The following is a 19,132-nucleotide window of genomic DNA, read 5'->3' as shown; positions in this document are numbered from 1 at the left end:
AATGCCGATCTATGGTATTTCTATTTTTAATTTTTTGGGAAACCTCCATACTATTTTCCATAGCACTTAAACCATTTTACAATCCCACCAGCAGTGATCTGGTGAGCTTTAGAATAATAAAGGTGACTGGGGAGCCATCTCAAAAGAATGTAATCAGAAATTTTTCTGGAATGGAACTGGGTATCCCTATTTTTAAAGGAAGGCCCCCACCTGATTCTGATGTGCTGCAGGTTTGGGAAATACTGCACTATAACATTTTGAATACATGTTTAGAGATCCAGTATCTAATTTCAGCCCTGCCACGAACAGTCTTTCTGACCTAGATTTTTTTTTTTCCTTCCCTGGGCCTCTGTTTTTTTCCTCTGTAAAATGGGTATCTCTAAGGATCTTTCTCTACACAAGGAGGCTCTCTAGCCAGGCTGCCATATTGTCCCTTCTCTACCCATAGAACTGAGTGCACTTCAGAAGGAGCTGAAGCCCTTTGACCTAGTTGTGTTGGGCTTTCCCTGCAACCAATTTGGAAAGCAAGAACCAGGAGAGAACTCAGAGATCCTTCTGGGACTGAAGTAAGTGCCTGCTTGAAACCCTATAGGGGTCTCTGTCTACCTTTCCTCTGTTTCCAGAGGCACTTCCATATTGGGGACTTCTGGGATGGGTAGTGGGTTAATAGGCTTAGGGGCATCTGTAAACTGATTTTAACTTTGGCCTCTGCTGATATGAGTCTGGCAGTGTCAGACACTCTCTCCCCGTCTCTGGGAAGTGAGAACTGGACGGACCACGGAGGAGCAGGAGCACAGAAATAGCTCCTGGTACTGCTGCTACAGAAATAGTGCAGGGGGAGACAGTGATAGGATGTGGAATAGAGAAAAATAAAGTGAATCAGGGAACCCAAAGTTTAAAAATGGCCTTATTTCCCCTTCCCAGCCCTGTTTTCTATATCTCCACCTCTCTCTCCCCTTTCTCATGACCTCAAATTCTGGTACCCCATTATAACTTTCTTTCATATATTCTGGAGCTTCCTGGAAACATTATGGTTCATTGCAGGTATGTCTGTCCAGGAGGAGGATAGGTACCTAATTTCCAGCTTTTTGAGAAAGGGGATGTGAATGGCGAAAAAGAGCAGAAAGTCTTCACCTTCTTGAAGGTGAGTTAATCACTGACCTAAGCCTTTTCTTCCCAAATATTCCTAGCATAACTTGGTGTGGTAGAAATGGATCCAAGGGCACCTGCCTGGAGGTGGGATTGGACTCTTTGGAAGAGATCTCCAGATTAGCATAGGGATTGGGGTTTAATTTGTTAGTATCTATGATGCTCTGGCTTTGTGTGGTGGAGAGAGTTGAGTAGAGTGGCACCTTCCACTGGGACCACTCTCTTTTGTTCATTGACATTCATTCATTCATACATTCAAGGTATACTTGTTGAGTGCCTGCTATCTATAAGGCAGTTTTCTAAATAATAAGGGTATAAAGATGAATAGAAACAGTCCCTATTCCTTGATGATTTCATACTGGAGAGGATGACATAGAAATCAGATATAATACAATGTAGTAAGTGCTTTATATGAAACACTGACTCTTAGATATAGAGAATGTGAGAGCTGAATGGGCCTCTAAAGATCATCAGAGTTCAGTGTTCTTAGATGCTGAACTGTGGGCCAAAGCTGGCCTATGTTGAGATTTTTATATATTCTCAGTAAATTGAAAAAACAGGACAATATAAGGAGGATTTCATAAACTCAACTGATTTATAGGGCTACCCTTTATTCTAAGATTAGTACCTATATGTAATTTATTCTTATAATTATCTTTTTAAAACTAAATGATGAAGCAATGATGTTTTTAAAATTTTCTCTTATTTGAGAAAACAAAATGTTGGAACTCCTACTGGTCCCAAAAGATATTTTTGAAATGTTACTGGCCCATGGAGCATCAAGACCTGGGAAACCACATTCTAATCTAAACCATTCACTTTGCAGGAAAGGAAACTGAAAGCTAGAGAGGTGACATATCTTATTCATAGCAGCAGGATTTTGTGATGTGGTCACAGGGAGAAACAGAAAGAGGGAATAGACTTTTGCTATAATATCTACAACATTCTTGGTAGTCAGTATCTTTGTGATTCAGAGAATATATTAGTAATCAGAGGAAATGAAAATATCTTGATATAAGAGGGAGTAGATTACCTGTGGGTGAAAATAGCCTGAATCATCCAAGAGCAGAAATGATACTGTCATTTCTCTTTTCCATCTCTCTGCTGCAGCAATCCTGTCCTCAACCTTCTGAACTCATGGGCTCAATCAAACATATATCCTGGGAACCCATCATGGCCCATGACATCCGCTGGAATTTTGAAAAGTTCCTGGTGGGACCTGATGGAGTCCCTGTCATGCGCTGGTTCCATCAGGCTCCAGTCAGTACAGTCAAGTCAGATATTCTGGCATACCTGAAACAGCTCAAAACCAAATAGGAAGACCAAGTTGGGGGCAGGAGCCATTCTGCTTCTTACCTGAAGACCCGTTCAAAAAAAAAAAATCCATCTTTTCACTATACTCTTTTCCTAAATGGTCTCCACTTGACTAAATCACCTCTGTAGTGCCAAAATTCCCACTCTCTACCAAGTAGATTTATATTCAGAAGGCTACTGCTATTTCCCCTTGCAAGAGTAAGTGGGTGAAGAAAAAACAGAATGGAAACCCTAAATTCTCAGACATCTGTTACAAATTTAATAATGCATATCCATCAAAGGGAAATCATCCTTCCATGAGGAAGGTTCAGTTTGTCACAATATCCTGAAAAAGAACGTTGCTACATATTCTGATTTCTCCTTCTCTCTCTACCCTAAAGGTGTAGAAATAGCAATGGGGTGTATAGCCATACAATCTACGTTCCACTTCATAACATATTTCTTTCCCCAGGAGAAACATGTAATGTCAATTTCCAAACATTTTCGGATCAGTCTTTATCTGTGACACCCAGCCCACCCCTGCTCCCACTGATCTGTCACTCTGCCCTAGGTCTAGTGGGAGGAGGAAATTGCCTCACACGAAGGGAAGGGCATCTTCACGATAGTGGGACCTGGAGCCTCTTTCTAATTTGGACCCTACAAAAACTTTCCTATGTCTGACCTTTACTGTATTCAGATTGTGACACTTGGGCAGGGCACCCTTTGAAGGACAGGCTTTCCTCTCTCAATCTTAGATTCCTCAGCTTCAGAACCAGCCCTGACCCTATCTCCAATAAATGTTTTCTGAAGCAACTGGGATCAGTGTGGTGGTTTTTAAATCCTATCCTGTGCTCAAACTCGTCATACCTTTCTCTTCTTCCTCACTGTGACTGTCACAGATGGTGGATTGACCAAATTACCTGAACCCCCTGGACAGAAGGATTTACCATCCCAGGTCCTTGAAAGGTTGTTACCTGATGGCTCTCAACTCTCATCCCTCTTTAGGAATTGTCTCAGGTCAAGGTCACATTTCATTTCCAGGGGCAGCCTGTATGCAATTATTGGTCAACGAGAGGTATAACAGCCACGATATGGCTTCTCAATTTAGGACAACTCTGAAGGACCCATTCCAGTGGTGGAGACCCCCAAGGGGTAGGCAATTGCCCTTTTGCACTTGTACTGCAGCCCAATTTTTCCCTCTGACAAATTCTGATTCTCTTCATTGCTTCTCAGGTGTTGACCCTGAGGTAGTGCCCCAGTAAACTTTCTGAATGCAAATCCCCATCTTGGAGTCTTTCCGGGGAGCCCAACCTACAATAGTTAGTACCAAAAGTGATCTGAGAAAGAGGATGATAAGATGAGATTTTCGAAGCTGAATTACCCACCATCTGGTTGGTAGTGAGGGGATTGGTGGAGCACAGCCACTGGCACAAAGTAGCAGTTTTTAAAACTTTCACCAAACCTGAACTGAGATGCTATACTGGTGGATATGCACAAGAAGATGTGATGTATCAGGTGCTTGATAAATATGGGAGAGCTGGTAATAATAACAGAATTGTTTTGTTGTTATTAGAAGAAACTGATGCCTTGGAAAAAGATGATTAAAGGCTGAGGATGATATCTCATCAAATAAAGGCTAACTGTGAAAGCCAAAGTGTCTCTATAATAGGATATAGAGAACCTGCAACTCAAGAGCATAAAAAGCTAAGGTTCAGATCCAAGATTTAATCACAAGAATAGTAGAACTCCAAAGTGGGTTAAATTCTCAAACTAGATTATCTTCTATGCCTAGGTCATGGCCTTGATTGGAAAAGAATAGAACCTTGAGGGCTTCCCTGGTGGCGCGGTGCTTGAGAGTCCGCCTGCCGATGCAGGGGACGCGGGTTCGTGCCCCGTTTCGGGAGGATCCCACATGCCGCGGAGCGGCTGGGCCCGTGAGCCATGGCCGCTGAGCCTGCGCGTCTGGAGCCTGTGCTCCGCAAATGGGAGAGGCCACAACAGTGAGAGGCCCGCATAACGCAAGAAAAAAAAAAAAAAAAGAATAGAACCTTGAGACATTGAATGGAGACATCTGGTGGGATGCATTAGAACATCTAAATCTCCAGATTTCCCAAGATCCTTTGAGCCTTTTAAAAGTAGTCCAGTCCTCCTTATTAAGGGTTCTTCCTTGAAGACAATGCAGAGACCTCTCCTCTGCCAAACACGTGCCTCTGCCACTCACTCAGCATCTTTCCCATATAGAACTAAATTCTAAGGGTTCTGGATCAAGAAGAGAACTCAATGTTAGCTGAAGTAGAGTTTACTGATACTGGAGTATTCTCCAAAAGTATAGAATTTTTACACACTGGCAAGAACTCAACATACTATTAGGATTCTCCTGCTTGAAAAAGAAATGGCTCTCACTAAATGTGGTAAGAATGCCAGGACTCTTGTGATTGATGGCAGAAAGGAGGGATCAAAAGCTCAGAAAAGTGGGCATGCTAGAGTAGATTTATTGGATTTACCATGTAATGCTGGAAAACTCACTAGGTGAATGTGTCACAAGAGGGCCAAAGGACATTCTGTTTGAAAAAAAAAAAAAAGTAATATGCTGAGGAGAGGGGCACCATCCTCACTGAGAAGTTCTATGATGAGTGTCCTCTACTGGCGCTGGCGCTGGTATGAGATTCTGCTACAGAAGTAACTTCACTGACAGCAATGCGGACTATAGGATCCTGAAATAATTCAGGCCAGAGATAGCAGCACTCAACCATCAGAATCTGTGAGTGTGTGTGTGTGTGTGTGTGTGTGTGTGTGTGTGTGTGCGCATGCCCCAGGAGTGGGTGGGCAAAATTACTGTAATGAGAGACAATTTCAGAGTGGTAGCCAACTTTGCAGAGTGTTTGAGATAATAAAATACAGCATCCCTAGAAGCAATATAGATGGGCAGTCAACAAGCATATCACTGTCTACACAATTAGAAGAAATTGAGGATAGATAATCAGGAGACTGAGGGCAGCTACACCAGTTAAAAATAAAATCACAATACCTTGCTCAATTTCTGATCTTAAACCAGTTTTCAGACCTGAAATTTTTGACTAAAGGAGAAGCCAAGTCCTGAGGACTCTGCAGTGCCACTGCAAATATGTAGAATATAATTCCCCCATTCCTTTCCTAAAGGGACTTATGAGCATTTACTCAATAACCATAAACTCAAGAAAGAGAAATACCCTCACATTTCAAGGACTGTTGGAAACAAGGTCCAAGTTGATATTGATACGGAAAGACCCAAAGTGTCATCATGGCCCCCCTGTTAAAATGGAGGCAATAGGGACCAGGTAGCAAATGGAGCTGTGGCTCAGGTCTGGTGCACAGCACGCCCACTGAAAGCTTGAAATGAACTACAACAAATATAAACAATAGATTTCTCTGAGTATGAGACTTCAGAAAACGTTCAAGTTATCTTTTTGTTTTTCTGCATTCCCTTTGTATGTATTGCATCTGCACATTTATAACAGTGGTTTTTCGAAAGGAAATATTAGCTCTGAATGTTTCAGGATAACAACGTATTTTAACATTCTTAGGTTAAAAAACAGCGAGCGATCGGGTCGGGGTGGAATAGGTGGCATCTGAAGCAGATGAAAGGTCAGTCGAGCGGAGCTCAGAGTGGAGACGGGAAACTCAAAAAGTAGAACCGCTGAGATGGAAAGTCCGCGGGAATCCGGAAGCAATGAAAATGCACTGGTTTCTTACAGATGAAATACACACTCCTAAGTGGAAAGCTTCCTGCCTTTGTGGAATCAATGTAATTTTTTTTTTCATTCAAATGCTTTCAAATAACAGTCTGAATTTAGAGAAGCCGTGGGAATCTGAGCGGAAAATCAAGATAGAGATAACTGCGACGCTCAGCCCCGGCAGGCAGCGTCTCTGTACTGGGGAGGAAGCGGCTGCAGATTGGCAAATACCAGGGATGCCTTGATTGCTGCTTTTAATCACATTTGTGGAAGCCCCATATCAGAAGGTGCCATTTTGTTCATAACATTTAATATCGTTAACAAAAATACCGTCTTCATCTGTGAAAGTATATTCACTTATATCGCCCTAATGTAGCTCCAGTGGCGCAATCGGTTAGCGCGCGGTACTTATAAGACGGTACACTTGTGAGCGATGCCGAGGTTGTGAGTTCGAGCCTCACCTGGAGCAACTTTTACTACTCTCCAGCCCATACAACGAGACAGGCCAAATATGAGGCCACCCCCGAAGAGATCAACTACATCTTGCTTGTGATTTGTCTTAAAATTCTCTCTTAAAGTCATGCATAACAAGTACCATCCTGCTGAGTATGGTGCCTGCCTTCTTCCAATACTTTGGCAATTTATCATTTGACACTTGCCAAGACGACCGTTCACAGTATTCAACTACGTCTGATTTGTCAATTATGCGAAATGCGGACGATCTTGGTTTTTCTTACAAGTCTTTCAGCGGAAAATTTCCTGTCCTTGAACCTGCTTTCCTCCGTTTCTCCACTCCTCTGGGCTTCCTCTAGGATGCTTATTACTCTTTATAAGTCCATGCTGCCTGTAGATATATCGGAGACACAGGTATTCAGTCTCAGAAAATGAGTTAAGTCAGGAGCCTATGTGTGGGTCACTTAATCTCACCTGGATCTTAAACATTATCAGAGTCATCCTGAGACACGGACATGGAGCTCTCCAGCTTTACAAAAGATTTATAATTGCCCGTGCGCAAGTGCTCAGCACTATCAGTTCTTTTTCATCTGCTGCTACGTTTTGGAGTGCTTACGTTCTCCCCGGCCCTACCCTGAGCTGCCCACCAGGTACATGTGGGTTCGAAACAAGACTCACAGACCAATTTAGATTAACGCTGGTAAAGAAGTGATCGTGGATAACTTAGCTACCAAGATATACAATAGACATATCTATAGGGGCTATTCAGAGTGTTGTTTTTAGTGTTAAATGAGATAATAAATTATTGATTGATTAATGGCCACTAATTCCTCCCATTATACATGTCCCTTTGCAATGTGGTTGTGCAGCAGCTACCATTAAGAGGCGGAGTCTATTTCCCTCCCTCTTGTATGTGAGCTGAACTTGTGCTTTGGCCAATAGAATGCTGTGGTAATGGTGTTGTGTAAGTGAGGTTGTGAGAGTTCCAAGATGGCCTCAAGAGTCTTTACAACTTCTCCTCTTGTTGCCTTGGGATGCTGAGACACCATGTGAAGAAATCCCACCTAACTTCCTAGAGGATGGAAAATCATGTGGAGAGTGAGTCCCTGCCATCCCAGCCATCCCAGCCATACTCCCCAGACTGTGAGTGGGAACATTTTGGACCATCTGGTCCCAGTCAAGCTGCCAGATGACTGCAATCAATGAGTGACCACAAGCAAAACCAGCAAAAGAATTGCCTGGTTAAGCACAGCCCAAGTGGTTGAACTTCAAAATTGCAAACAAAATAAATAATTATTGTTTTAAGCCACTAAATTTAGGTGAGGTTTGTTACAAAGATGTAGATGACTGATAAAGGCATTTAGCGTGGAATAAGAGTCTATAACAAGCAAACAGATTGATTAAGTAAAAATTACCCACAAAGAAAAGCCCAGATATCTTCACTGCTGAATTCTCCCAAACATTTTTTAATTGATATTAATTCTTCACAAACTCTTTAAAATTTGGAAAAGAAGGTCAAATTACCCTGATGCTAAAACCAGACAAAGACATAATGAGATAAGAAAACTATAGATCAATATCTCTTATAAACATGGACACAAAAGTATTCAACAAAATATTAGCAAAGTCCAGCAACATATGAACAGGGATTACAAAAGGGCACGAGGAAACGTTTGGGGGTGATGTCTATGTTCATTATCTTTATTGTAGTGATGGTTTCATGAGTTATAAATATGTCAAACTATAAGTTTAGATATATGCAGTTTATTTAAGAAAATAATGCCTCAATAAAGCTGTTGGCAAGAGTAGTTGTGGATTTTTTTTTTCTTTCTCTCTTTTTTTGTCCTATACTGTGGAAGAGTTGTGTCTAATTAGATTTATTTTTTCTTTGAATATTTTAAAGAAGTCCCTGGTAAACGAAAGGATGTGGAATTTTCTCAGAAGGAAGACTTGACAAATAATTCAAAATATTTCATAGTTTAAGACTATTTAAAATTGCGATTCCTTCTTGAATCTACTTTGATACGTCACATTGTTCTATTAATTTGTCCATTACATCTAAATATTTAAATGTATTTGGCCACATTCTTTCCACTTGTGTAGAGGCTGCTCCCTCTTCATCCTAATTTGCGTGACTGGCCTCTTCTCATAGTTTCAGGTCTCTGTTTTAACCCTGGTTCCTCAGATATTGCTGAAAGTCCAACTAATTCATCCCGCACCATGCGGGAGAACCCACATGAGGTCTCTGCAGAGGCCAGAGAAGGACCGCGCGCCTCTCTGGAGGCAGCCACCTGAATCAGGGGCGGGTTTTAGAACATCGTTTCTCTAGCGCCTCTAAAATGTGGCAAGTTTTCCTTTCGCAAGGGGGCGACATTTAAACTGACTTAAAAAAACAAATCTCTCAACACAAAGACGGGTTTTCAGCGTCAAACTGCCGAGAACCAACTGAAAACCAATGAAAGAGTGAGGGTCGTCTCACGCTAAAATAACAGAGACGTCCCGGCACTGCCTGACCAGCGAGCAAAATTCCTTGACATTTGTGCCCTGTCGCACCCACCTCGTTCACTGTGCTCACCCAACCCAGTAGAAGAGGGTCAGGAAGACCAGGGCTGGCGCTTTTCCCTATTCCCACACCTGTGTGCCCGTCTGGCCAAGGACTTCTAAAGTACGAGCGGCTGGATGCAGGGGGCTGGCGCCAACCCCATATACTGAATCAATCATACCAGAGGGGAGATCTCTGGAGTGCTCGGATGTTATAATTTGGAATCTGAGAACTGGGATAGTGATGCCTGGGAAAAGCGAACAGGAGCGTGAAAAAGGGACTTACAACCACGAAGGGATTCGAACCCTCAATCTTCTGATCCGAAGTCAGACGCCTTATCCATTAGGCCACGTGGTCCTACAACGCTCCAACTGGGAAAAATATTACAAGTGTTGAGACTCTGGACTATTTCTGTATTATCTAGTATTCATATAATTCTTACGAAGAGAGGCCTTCCTTATTAATCTTATTTAAAATATGGTGTCATTGATACAAAAGCCAAGTAACTTCTCCAAGAAATTACGGTAAGAGGCTAAGGCAAAATGGAAATTCCGCTTTTCTCCAAACTCCTGCCCTTAGTTTGACACCAAATTTCTTCTCTGAACAAAATTTTACACTTGCATTGTGATGCCTCTCTCAGCCGGTTGCATTAACCTGTAAAGAAATAGAAGGAGAAAAGGACTGAATGTCCCTCTGTAATCACGGCTACAAACGCTCGGTTTACCTTCAGAATGAATACAGAGTCAGAATTAAGACCCTCCGGGAATAAATGAAAATCACAAGACCCCTCCTGCCACCCTCTCAGCTGGGCGCCCAATCCTGCCAAGACTGCTTCAATTAGGATTGAATCGAGAAGCGTCTTCCTAGGCCTGGCCCCTTTTGAAAACCACGATGAATAGACCCGCTGAATACCCTGCAGGGAGACCTATGTTAAAAAGCCCAACAGTTGCACTTAGAGAGCAATTAGAAAATGGCCCTCCTCTTGTGCAGCCACTGGGTTGCGGTGTTGTGTAGCTCAGAGGTAAGGAGCCAGACTTCAGGTTAGAAAGGCGGGGTTTTGAGTCAATTTGTGCTCGTATATTTTCTTTCCGGCACCTCATTTTCCCCAGCCGCCCTCATCTCAGTGGATCCCGATCCCCCACTAGTGATGGCGCGGGCGAGGAGAGCACACGGGTGGTGGGAAGGCGCGCTCGAGGCTGGCCGGGTTACTCAACACCGCCTGCTTTGGACCCTCTTCCTGGGGGTGCTGTGGGCGTGGTGAACGCAACCCGGTTGGAATCCGAGGCATCTGGGGGACTTCATCCCCCATTATTAGGAACTGGGAGGGTCGGATTTTGGCCTATATCCAACCTGCCTTCTCAGCACATTCTGGCTCCCGGTCCCCCAAAGTCGGTTACATAGGTTTTGCACAATTTAGAGGTGCTGGAGAAACAGTGTTTTCTCAAAAGCGCTTCTGAGCAGCGACTACACCCTGAGGAGGCTGCGCTCTTTCTCTTGCTTTCCAGGAAAGCACCACCCCGGTTCTCTGGGCCACATCAGGTCAAAGTGACAGACTGTCTGGGGGCTATCCTTAACCCAGCCTTCAGTAAGCCTTCCAGGAACTGAAATCTACAAGATGCGAAAGGTTAACCAAAAAAAAAAAAAAAAAAAAACTTAAAAGAAGAGTATTCCAGAAGGTGGATCAGAATGTGCAATGGTGTAAAGGATTTTGCCCTATTAATTTGAAATTTAAAATGAAACAGCAATTCTTCAAAAAACAAATAAAAAATAAAAATTTCGCTAAAGAAGAAATAGCAAATATGAATAGTCCTAAACCATTAAATGTATTGAATAAATAGTCAAAATTTTTTCCACAGAGAAAACTCCAAACCCACATATTTTAATCTGGAAGTTCTATAAAACATTCCAGACACAATAATTTCAACTGGACACAAATACTTCCAAATATAGTAACAGAGGGAAGCCTCTCCATCTCATTTTATAAGCCTACTTTCATCCTAATATCAAAACCAGCATATCAAGAAATTAAAGGGAAAAAGTTTTGTCCACTTCCGTACAGACAGAAAAAAGCATTTAATAAATTTCAGTGTCCACTAATGGTACAGCAATTTGGAAATAGAAGGAAAGTTCTTTAACCTGATTTTTAAAATACAAAAATAATCTGCAGAAAACAATACTTAAGGGCAAAAAATTCAAAACATTCTGTTTGAAATTGGGAACACATGGAGTAAACCAGGAACTGCCACTTCTATTCCCTACTAGACAAAAGGAGAGTAAAAAAAAAGGTGTAAGGAAGAAAGAAACAGAAATGTCTTTTTTTTTTAAACAGATCGTATGCTTGTGTATAAAGATCAACCAAAAAAATGTATTATAGTGTCAGTTTTAACACATTTTCATGACAGCTATAAAAATTTACAAAAACAATTATATGCAATAAAGAAAAATCTAGAAATCACACAGAATGAGATGTTAACATGATGATATTTCAATAACAAAAAAAAATTCCAAAACATATACAACATGGTATCATCTATAGAAATCACAAACTAAGCATATTAAATAACCTATTGTTTTATGGATACATATATAAGTAGTAAAGCTATTAAGTAAAATCAAGGGAGTGATTATCACAAGCATTAATACTGTGGTTATCTTAGATGAGAGAGAGGTGTAAAGTGGAGTGGGGCAAATGGAACTTCTAAAATAATGGCAATTGTTCTCTTTCCTAATTGGTGACTTTGTTTTTTTAAAGCAAACTACTTTTTTAAATTGAAGTGTAACAAACATTCAGGGAAGTGCCCAAACATGAGCATATATAGAATACTTATATTTATGTAGGTATGTATCTGAATATATATGTATTAATGTATCACTGAATATTTACAAAGAGAATATATCTATGAACTCTCACTCAGATCTTTTGTTCCAACTTATTGCCACTATTTCCATCAAATGGGATCCAGAATTAAGTTTTGTCACTTAGTCTGTCTGTGTCAAGAAACAGAACATTACCAGCACACCAGAAGCCCCTCTCACGTGCCTCCTAATGACTTTCCTCATAAGGGTAACCAGTCTTTTGACTCTGATATCATCTATTAGGTTTGCACATTTTAATAACATATAAGTAGAATTATATAATAAGTACTCTTTTATGCCTGGCTACTTTTGTGCATCACTATGAGATTCATCCATGTTTTTGCATTTAACAATATTTTTTGTTGCCATATATATAGTCATATTGTATGAATATGCCACAATTTATCCATTCTAGTGGTGGATGTATGGGTTGTTTCCAGTTTGGGCATATCATGAATAGGGCTGTTAGGAACACTGTTGTATATGCTTTTTTGTGGACCTGTGCACAAATTCCTATTGAGTATTGTAATTAAGAGGTTGACTCCATTTTTGATATTTACTGACAGCTTTCAAGACCCATCACTCTCACTCACATCTAAGCCAGCCCATAAGAAAGTGCTTAAGCTCTCTCAGAGGAAAGATCAAACCACACTAGTCCTGGTTCTCAAGAATCTTCACCCCCCAGCCCACCCTCTAACCCAATAAAAGCCAAAGCCCATCACCCTTCCTTGCTCTTCCAAGCTGTTTTTGGACTTACCTGTGAGCCTCCCCTGCTCTCCCCAGAAAGCGTCATTATGTGAGTGATAAACATTTTCATATCCTCTTTGTGCATGTGTAGCATTTATCAGTCTTGCCATTTGAATCATTTGGGTACAGTGACCATTTCATTTCAGCTGAATGACTGCAAGACAGATGTGTACTTAGGAGTGGACTTAACTGAGTCACAGCAAGTGACTTTACTATAAACACTTTTGCAAGCAGCATATGTGATTTCCACATATCTGGAATTACATGTAAAATAAATGGACAAACTGAAAATGGGAAAAAAAAATATAACAAACTAGATAAAAAGATAGATGAAAAACCATTATAACCCAACAAACTCATTTAACTTGTTAAATGCAAGACTCTATTTCAACACTGTAGAAATGCTAGTGCCAGTGGGGCTAATGAAATATTTTTTATGTTGATTCAGGTTTTATTTATGGAAAGTTTTTTTTTAATTGAAGTATATTTGACCTACAACACTATATTAGTTTCAGTTGCACAATGTAGTGATTTGATATTTTCATTACGAAATGATTACCATGATAACTCGAGTTACCATCTGTCACCATACAAAGATATTGCAATATTTTTGACTATATTCCCCATGCTGTACATTTCACCTCCATGACTCATTCATTTTGTAACTGGAATTTTGTACCTCTTAATCTCCCTATTTCACTCATCCTTCCACTACCCTCCCCTCTGATAGCCATGGTCAATCCATGTTGTCGCAAATGGCAAGAATGTGCATATTTGACACCTCTCTGAACCCCTCCAGGGACAACTATCCGTATTTCCCCAGAAAATGACACTTGCAAGTTCACTTGCCTTTTTGTGATGGGAAGAAGAGAGTTGCGGAAGTTTAAACTAATTTTTAGGGTTCTGACTTTTTCCGGGGTCGGGAGGAGGCAGAGGGTACTGTAGTACTTTTATACGGACAATTTCCTCATCCCTTCTCAGGGCTAAAGAAATGTGCAAAGGAGGCCCTACTGGGATTCGAACCCAGGATCTATCACTGTTTACAAGACAGGCACTTTAACCAACTAAGCCACAGAACCTAGCAATGAGTGGGTTTCAAAAGTAACTTTTATTGAATTCATCATTTTTCTTTGTTCTTTTGAGAAATATCCTCATATCTTCTTTTTCTTATTCATATGCAGTTTGTGCACATTTCAGTGACTGAACAAAGGGCCTGACAATGTGATGATTACTATGCCTCACAGCAACACAGAAGCTAAAATGATGCCACAGACCCCACGTCTGAGTCCAGACTTTGAGTGAAAATATTGTAATACCTTACATTTCTCTAGTACTTTAGAATTTGCCAAAAGCTTCTGAATTTATTTCTTCTTTGAACATCACTGACAACCCCAAATGCTGAGCATATTATCATCTTTATTTTATATTCAACTCCAAAAATGTTTAAGGACTTGTTCAAGTTTGTTCAGACAGAGAACCACTGGAGTTAAGATGAAGTCATTTTCTGGTGCTAATTCAATCACATTGTCAGTACAGCATTTTCGCAGTGCTGCAGAAACAAACAACCCCAAGAACAAAAGTGGCTTACCATAACAGATACCCTCTTCCTGCTATTTGTCCATCATGACTCCGCCCAGGATAATGGAGCCACCTCAACTTGAAACACTGATGGCGTCTTGACAGAGGAAGAAAAAAGATATGGCAAATCAAGGACTGTTTCTTGTTTTGTGCCCAAAAGTAACATGTCAGGTCTGCTCACATTTCATTATCCAGAGTGAAGTAAATGAGTCAAATCTGGTATCTGTGGAGTGGGGCAGTATAATCTTACCCCAGGAAGAGGCAGTAAATACTTTCAAATAATAATAATTTATCACAACTACCATCCAATATTCTCATTTGCCAAACTCGGGATTTTTCTTTTAAAAAATTTATTTGTTCATCTCCTCGTCTGTGTTGAAAATGTTCAATTTTGTGGCTTTTAAGCTCATAGTTTGGGAAACATGAGTATCAATTTTGGTAAAGATAAGCTGGGCTAGTGTGGGCACTGTGGAAATTCAGTCAATATAATCTATTGTTGCTATGTATTTGGGATGAGAAGTAGGAGAAAGGATGAAAGATGAAATTGCAGTCAATTAAGAGGAGTAAGAACAAGGTAGTTCTTGACAGCAGTCTCCTGTATACCCAGATAACACTCATCTGGGACCTTGATTGACAACTTTGCATATGGCTAATAGTAAACACCACCACAATCAAGATGGAACATTTCATCACACCCCAGAATTCCCTCCACAATAACTCATTTTTACTACGGTATTCTAGTTGTTGAATAAACACAGTACATTTTATTCTGTGAACAGACATTTGGGTTGTTTCCCATTTGAGCTTTTATAAGCATTGATGGTTTTCCCCCACCTTACCCACTTAAACACTGCATCTGAACATGCACCAACAAAACAAACTTATTATCAACTTCCAACCAAACCACCCAGGATCAGTTTAACAAACTTAACATCTTACTGACCCCCTCCCTTGCATTCAAATTCTAATTCCACCCCTTGAATTCACTTCCCTTCACTGATGAAGTCTGTCATTTCAAAGAAATTATTCCCCTCCTGAAGTCATCCTACCATCTTAATATCCTAATAAAATGCAATAATGAAAAGACATGCAAAATACAAGACAAATTTTTTTAATATTAGAATGAACAGATTTAAAATTACATCTTAATAAATATAACAAATATAACGGGGAAAAATAAGAGAATTATAAAAACTGTACACTTTTGTTTACATATAGGCGATTTATAGAGAATTGTCAATTTAATCATAACTTTTCACACTTCCATAATGCCTATATGTATACTTTGAATTAAAACCTTATAAATCAGTATTTAAAAAATTTAATGTGATAAGTGAGCTTGCTTCTTGCTTGTTAATTTGTCTAATCTAGGTTGGATTGATGACAATGCTACTCTCAGGGGATAATGTATATTTAAACTGTTTCTATGTTTTGTTTTAATAACACTTAATGTAGAGAACCCAGTCTCACAGAGGTATGTTGAGGGGAACAGAAGAAGAGATTTTAAAGCAATCTCAGCAAGCTCACGATATTCATTTTTAACTTTTATCCAAAATGAAGCAAGTGATGCTGTATTTTCAAAATTCATTTTCAATCCTTCATCAGTAGCCAGCTTCAACAACTTATCCTGTAGGGTTATAGTTAAATTTAAATTATCTTTTGATGAAAGAAATGGATTTTGTATCCATGAATTTCCTATGCGTGGATCTTCTTTTGATGGAAAATACAATTCAAAACAATCTAACAAATTTGTAAGATGTTCATTGACAACTTTTCGCAGATATGCAATATCAAGATCATTACCTACTTCACTGATAACTGTTGTTAAGTTATGGAACATGTCATAACAATCTGTAGAAACTCTTTTTTTCCAAGCTTCTAACTTTTGTTTTTGTCCTTCAATCTTATCTGCCATTGAAAAACATGTTGCATTCTTTCCTTGCATGCAAACATTAAGATCATTAAAAATACTGAAGATATCAGATAAATAAGCAAGTTTGGCTGTCCAATTCACATCTTTGAAAAGTTGGGACCAAACTGGTTTCTTGCTTTGCAGAAATACTAAGAGTTCATTTCGTATTTCAAACATTCTTGATAGAACTTTTCCCCGTGATAACCACCGTATCTCAGCATGCAATAACAGTTGCTTATGATCAGCTTCCATATTATCACATAATAAAGAGAATAATCTTGAATTTAACGTATTAGATTTTACATAATTCACAATTTTTACTATGTCAGTAAGCACACTATTTAGTTCAGGTGATATTTTTTTCATAGCAAGACTTTCTCGATGAATGAAGCAATGTGTTATTTTACATTCTGGTGCAAGTTCTTTAATCTGGGTAACCACTTCAGAATGTTTTCCTGTCATTGAAGCTGCACCATCAGAACACACTCCTACACAAAACTTAAATTCCAAACCACATTTATTGATAACATAATTCTTCACAGCTTCATACAGTTCTGAGCTAGTTGTGTTTGTTGGTAAAGAGACTGAAAAAAAGAATTCTTCCTTTATATCATCATCATGTTCAAACCTCACATATACTAAAAGGATTATCATGTTAGAAATATCTCTGCATTCATCAAGTTGCAGTGAAAAATACTTGGCTAGTTTTATTTGTTCTATGAGTTGGTCTTCCATATCATTCGCCAGTTCCTGAATACGTCGTGCTATGGTGTCATTGGAAAGTGGCACTTGAGCTACCTTCTTTGCTGCAGATTCACCCAACATTTCTAAGCAAACTTCTTTGATGCAGTCCTTCACTAGTGTCTCGGCAATTGTGTATGGTGTTTTAGACTTAGCCACCGGAAGTGCTACTTTATAAGAAGCCCGCAAAGCACTAATGTTTATGTGAGAAACACTGAACACCTGCTTTGGTTGGCTTTTCAATTCAGTACTCTTTCTTTCAAAGAATTCTTTTGGCTGTGAACTTATTTCTTTATGTTTTGAATATAGATGCCGCTTAAGTTTTGATGGTTTCATTGCTTCATTAGCCAGTACATCTCCACAAATAATACACTGTGGTTTCAGCACTTCACCATCAATTACAGCTACAAAACCAAATTCAATATATGAGGGATCATACTTCCGAGTAAAGCTAGTATGAACTCTTTTGGTTTTCACTTCTTCAGGATGACTTCCATTGTTACCAATTCTTTTACTACTACTGCCATATTCAGAAAAGGTATGTCTTTTCTTCACAAAAAAGTCCAGTGAAGCTTGTTTTTCCATCTGCAAATTAGAATTAAAAATAAGTAATACAAGTTTTACTTTTGTCTTTAATAATGTTAAACTAGAAATCAAAAACTAGGCTCGCATCATCAAAAAGCCTACAAATAATAAATGCTGGAGAGGTGTGGAGAAAAAGGAATTCTCCTACACTGTTGGTAGGAATGTAAATTGGTACAGCCACTATGGAGAACAGTATAGAGGTTCCTCAAAACACTAAAAATAACATATGATTCTGCAATCCCACTTCTGGGCATATCCAGAGAAAACTCTAATTCAAAAAGATATATGCACTCCACTGTTCATTGCAGCGCTATTTACAATAGCCAAGATATGGAAGCAACCTAAGTGTCCATCAAAAGATGAATGGATAAAGAAGATGAGGTGTATGTGTATATATATATATATATATATATACACACACATATATATCAACATGGATGGACCTAGAGATTATCATACTAAGTGAAATAAGCCAGAGAAAGACAAATACATGATATCACTTATATGTGGAATCTGAAAAAAAAAAAAAAGATACAAATGAACTTATATCCAAAACAGAAAGAGACCCACAGACATAGAAAACAAACTTATGGTTACCAAAGGGGAAAGAGGAGGGGAGGGATAAATTAGGAGGTTGGGATTAATATATATACACTACTATATATAAAATAGATAACCAACAAGGTCCTACTGTATAGCACAGGGAACTATACTCAATATTTTATAATAACCTATAAGGGAAAAGAATCTGAAAAAATATATATATATAGAACTGAATCACTGTTCTGTATACCTGAAACTAACATGATATTGTAAATCAACTATACTTTAAAAAAATTTTAAAAACCCCAAAACTAGGCTTGATTAAAAATATAAAATGATTTTTAAATTAAGTTATAAAGATAAATAAATACTTACATTTTCTCAGAGTTTTATACACTTTTGGGTTACAGCTGACAAGCTAATCATAGCATATCACACTTTTTTTTTTTTTTGCAGTACGCGGGCCTCTCACTGTTGTGGCCTCTCCCGTTGCAGAGCACAGGATCCGGATGCGCAGGCTCAGCTGCCATGGCTCACGGGCCTAGCCACTCCGCGGCCCGTGGAATCTTCCCGGACCGGGGCACAAACCCGTGTCCCCTGCATCAGCAGGCGGACTCTCAACCACTGCGCCACCAGGGAACCCCTATATCACACATTTTAATATGAACCTATTGTGCTTGACTAATGTAGAGCTGCTACCACATGTGACTCACCTTGAGAGTTTAACACCCAAATTGAATATTCTATTTGAAAAGATGAGTTCATTAATCATGTGCTTGGGCATTACAGCAATGTCAAATTGTTATAACTTTCCAAATACTCTCAAATTTGTGTACTTACCTAATTATGGACTAGTATAAACAGTTTGCAGACCAGCACTAGTCTGAAGAACAAACTCTGAGTACCACTGGCCCAAATAATGTGTAAGCTTCACATTTCAAAACACTTACCTGAACACATATTAGCCTCATTGGTCTTATTTCATACTCTGCATTTAAATCAGAAAACCAAACTCTTTCC

General features: G+C 39.4%; 2 protein-coding genes and 3 non-coding genes across 5 annotated transcripts in view; 2 read left to right on the top strand and 3 right to left on the bottom strand.

Annotated features, from left to right (window-relative positions):
- The window catches only part of GPX5 (glutathione peroxidase 5), a 5,194-nt gene extending 2,728 nt beyond the window's left edge, over positions 1 to 2,466 (top strand). The window contains 3 exon segments of the mRNA XM_007449261.1: positions 449 to 566; positions 1,045 to 1,144; positions 2,260 to 2,466. Coding sequence (XP_007449323.1) covers positions 449 to 566; positions 1,045 to 1,144; positions 2,260 to 2,466 — 425 coding nt within the window.
- Positions 2,467 to 6,530: 4,064 nt separating this feature from the next.
- Positions 6,531 to 6,624, top strand: TRNAI-UAU (transfer RNA isoleucine (anticodon UAU)). Its single transcript has 2 exons — positions 6,531 to 6,568; positions 6,589 to 6,624. It is a non-coding gene; the product is annotated as a tRNA-Ile (tRNA).
- A 2,810-nt stretch (positions 6,625 to 9,434) lies between these two features.
- On the bottom strand, positions 9,435 to 9,507 carry TRNAR-UCG (transfer RNA arginine (anticodon UCG)). The gene has a single exon. It is a non-coding gene; the product is annotated as a tRNA-Arg (tRNA).
- A 4,248-nt stretch (positions 9,508 to 13,755) lies between these two features.
- Positions 13,756 to 13,832, bottom strand: TRNAT-UGU (transfer RNA threonine (anticodon UGU)). The gene has a single exon. It is a non-coding gene; the product is annotated as a tRNA-Thr (tRNA).
- Positions 13,833 to 15,604: 1,772 nt separating this feature from the next.
- SCAND3 (SCAN domain containing 3) overlaps positions 15,605 to 19,132 on the bottom strand; it is a 17,387-nt gene continuing 13,859 nt past the window's right edge. Inside the window, exon 4 of the mRNA XM_007449232.1 lies at positions 15,605 to 17,569. Within this exon, the coding sequence (XP_007449294.1) occupies positions 15,653 to 17,569 (1,917 nt within the window). The 3' untranslated portion in view covers positions 15,605 to 15,652. The remainder of the gene's footprint in view (positions 17,570 to 19,132) is intronic.

The sequence above is a fragment of the Lipotes vexillifer genome, unplaced genomic scaffold, assembly GCF_000442215.2.
Source record: "Lipotes vexillifer unplaced genomic scaffold, Lipotes_vexillifer_v1.1 scaffold657, whole genome shotgun sequence".
Classification (NCBI taxonomy): Eukaryota; Metazoa; Chordata; class Mammalia; order Artiodactyla; family Lipotidae; genus Lipotes; species Lipotes vexillifer.
Note: the sequence above shows the minus strand (reverse complement) of the source record. Positions and strands in the feature narration are given on the sequence as shown.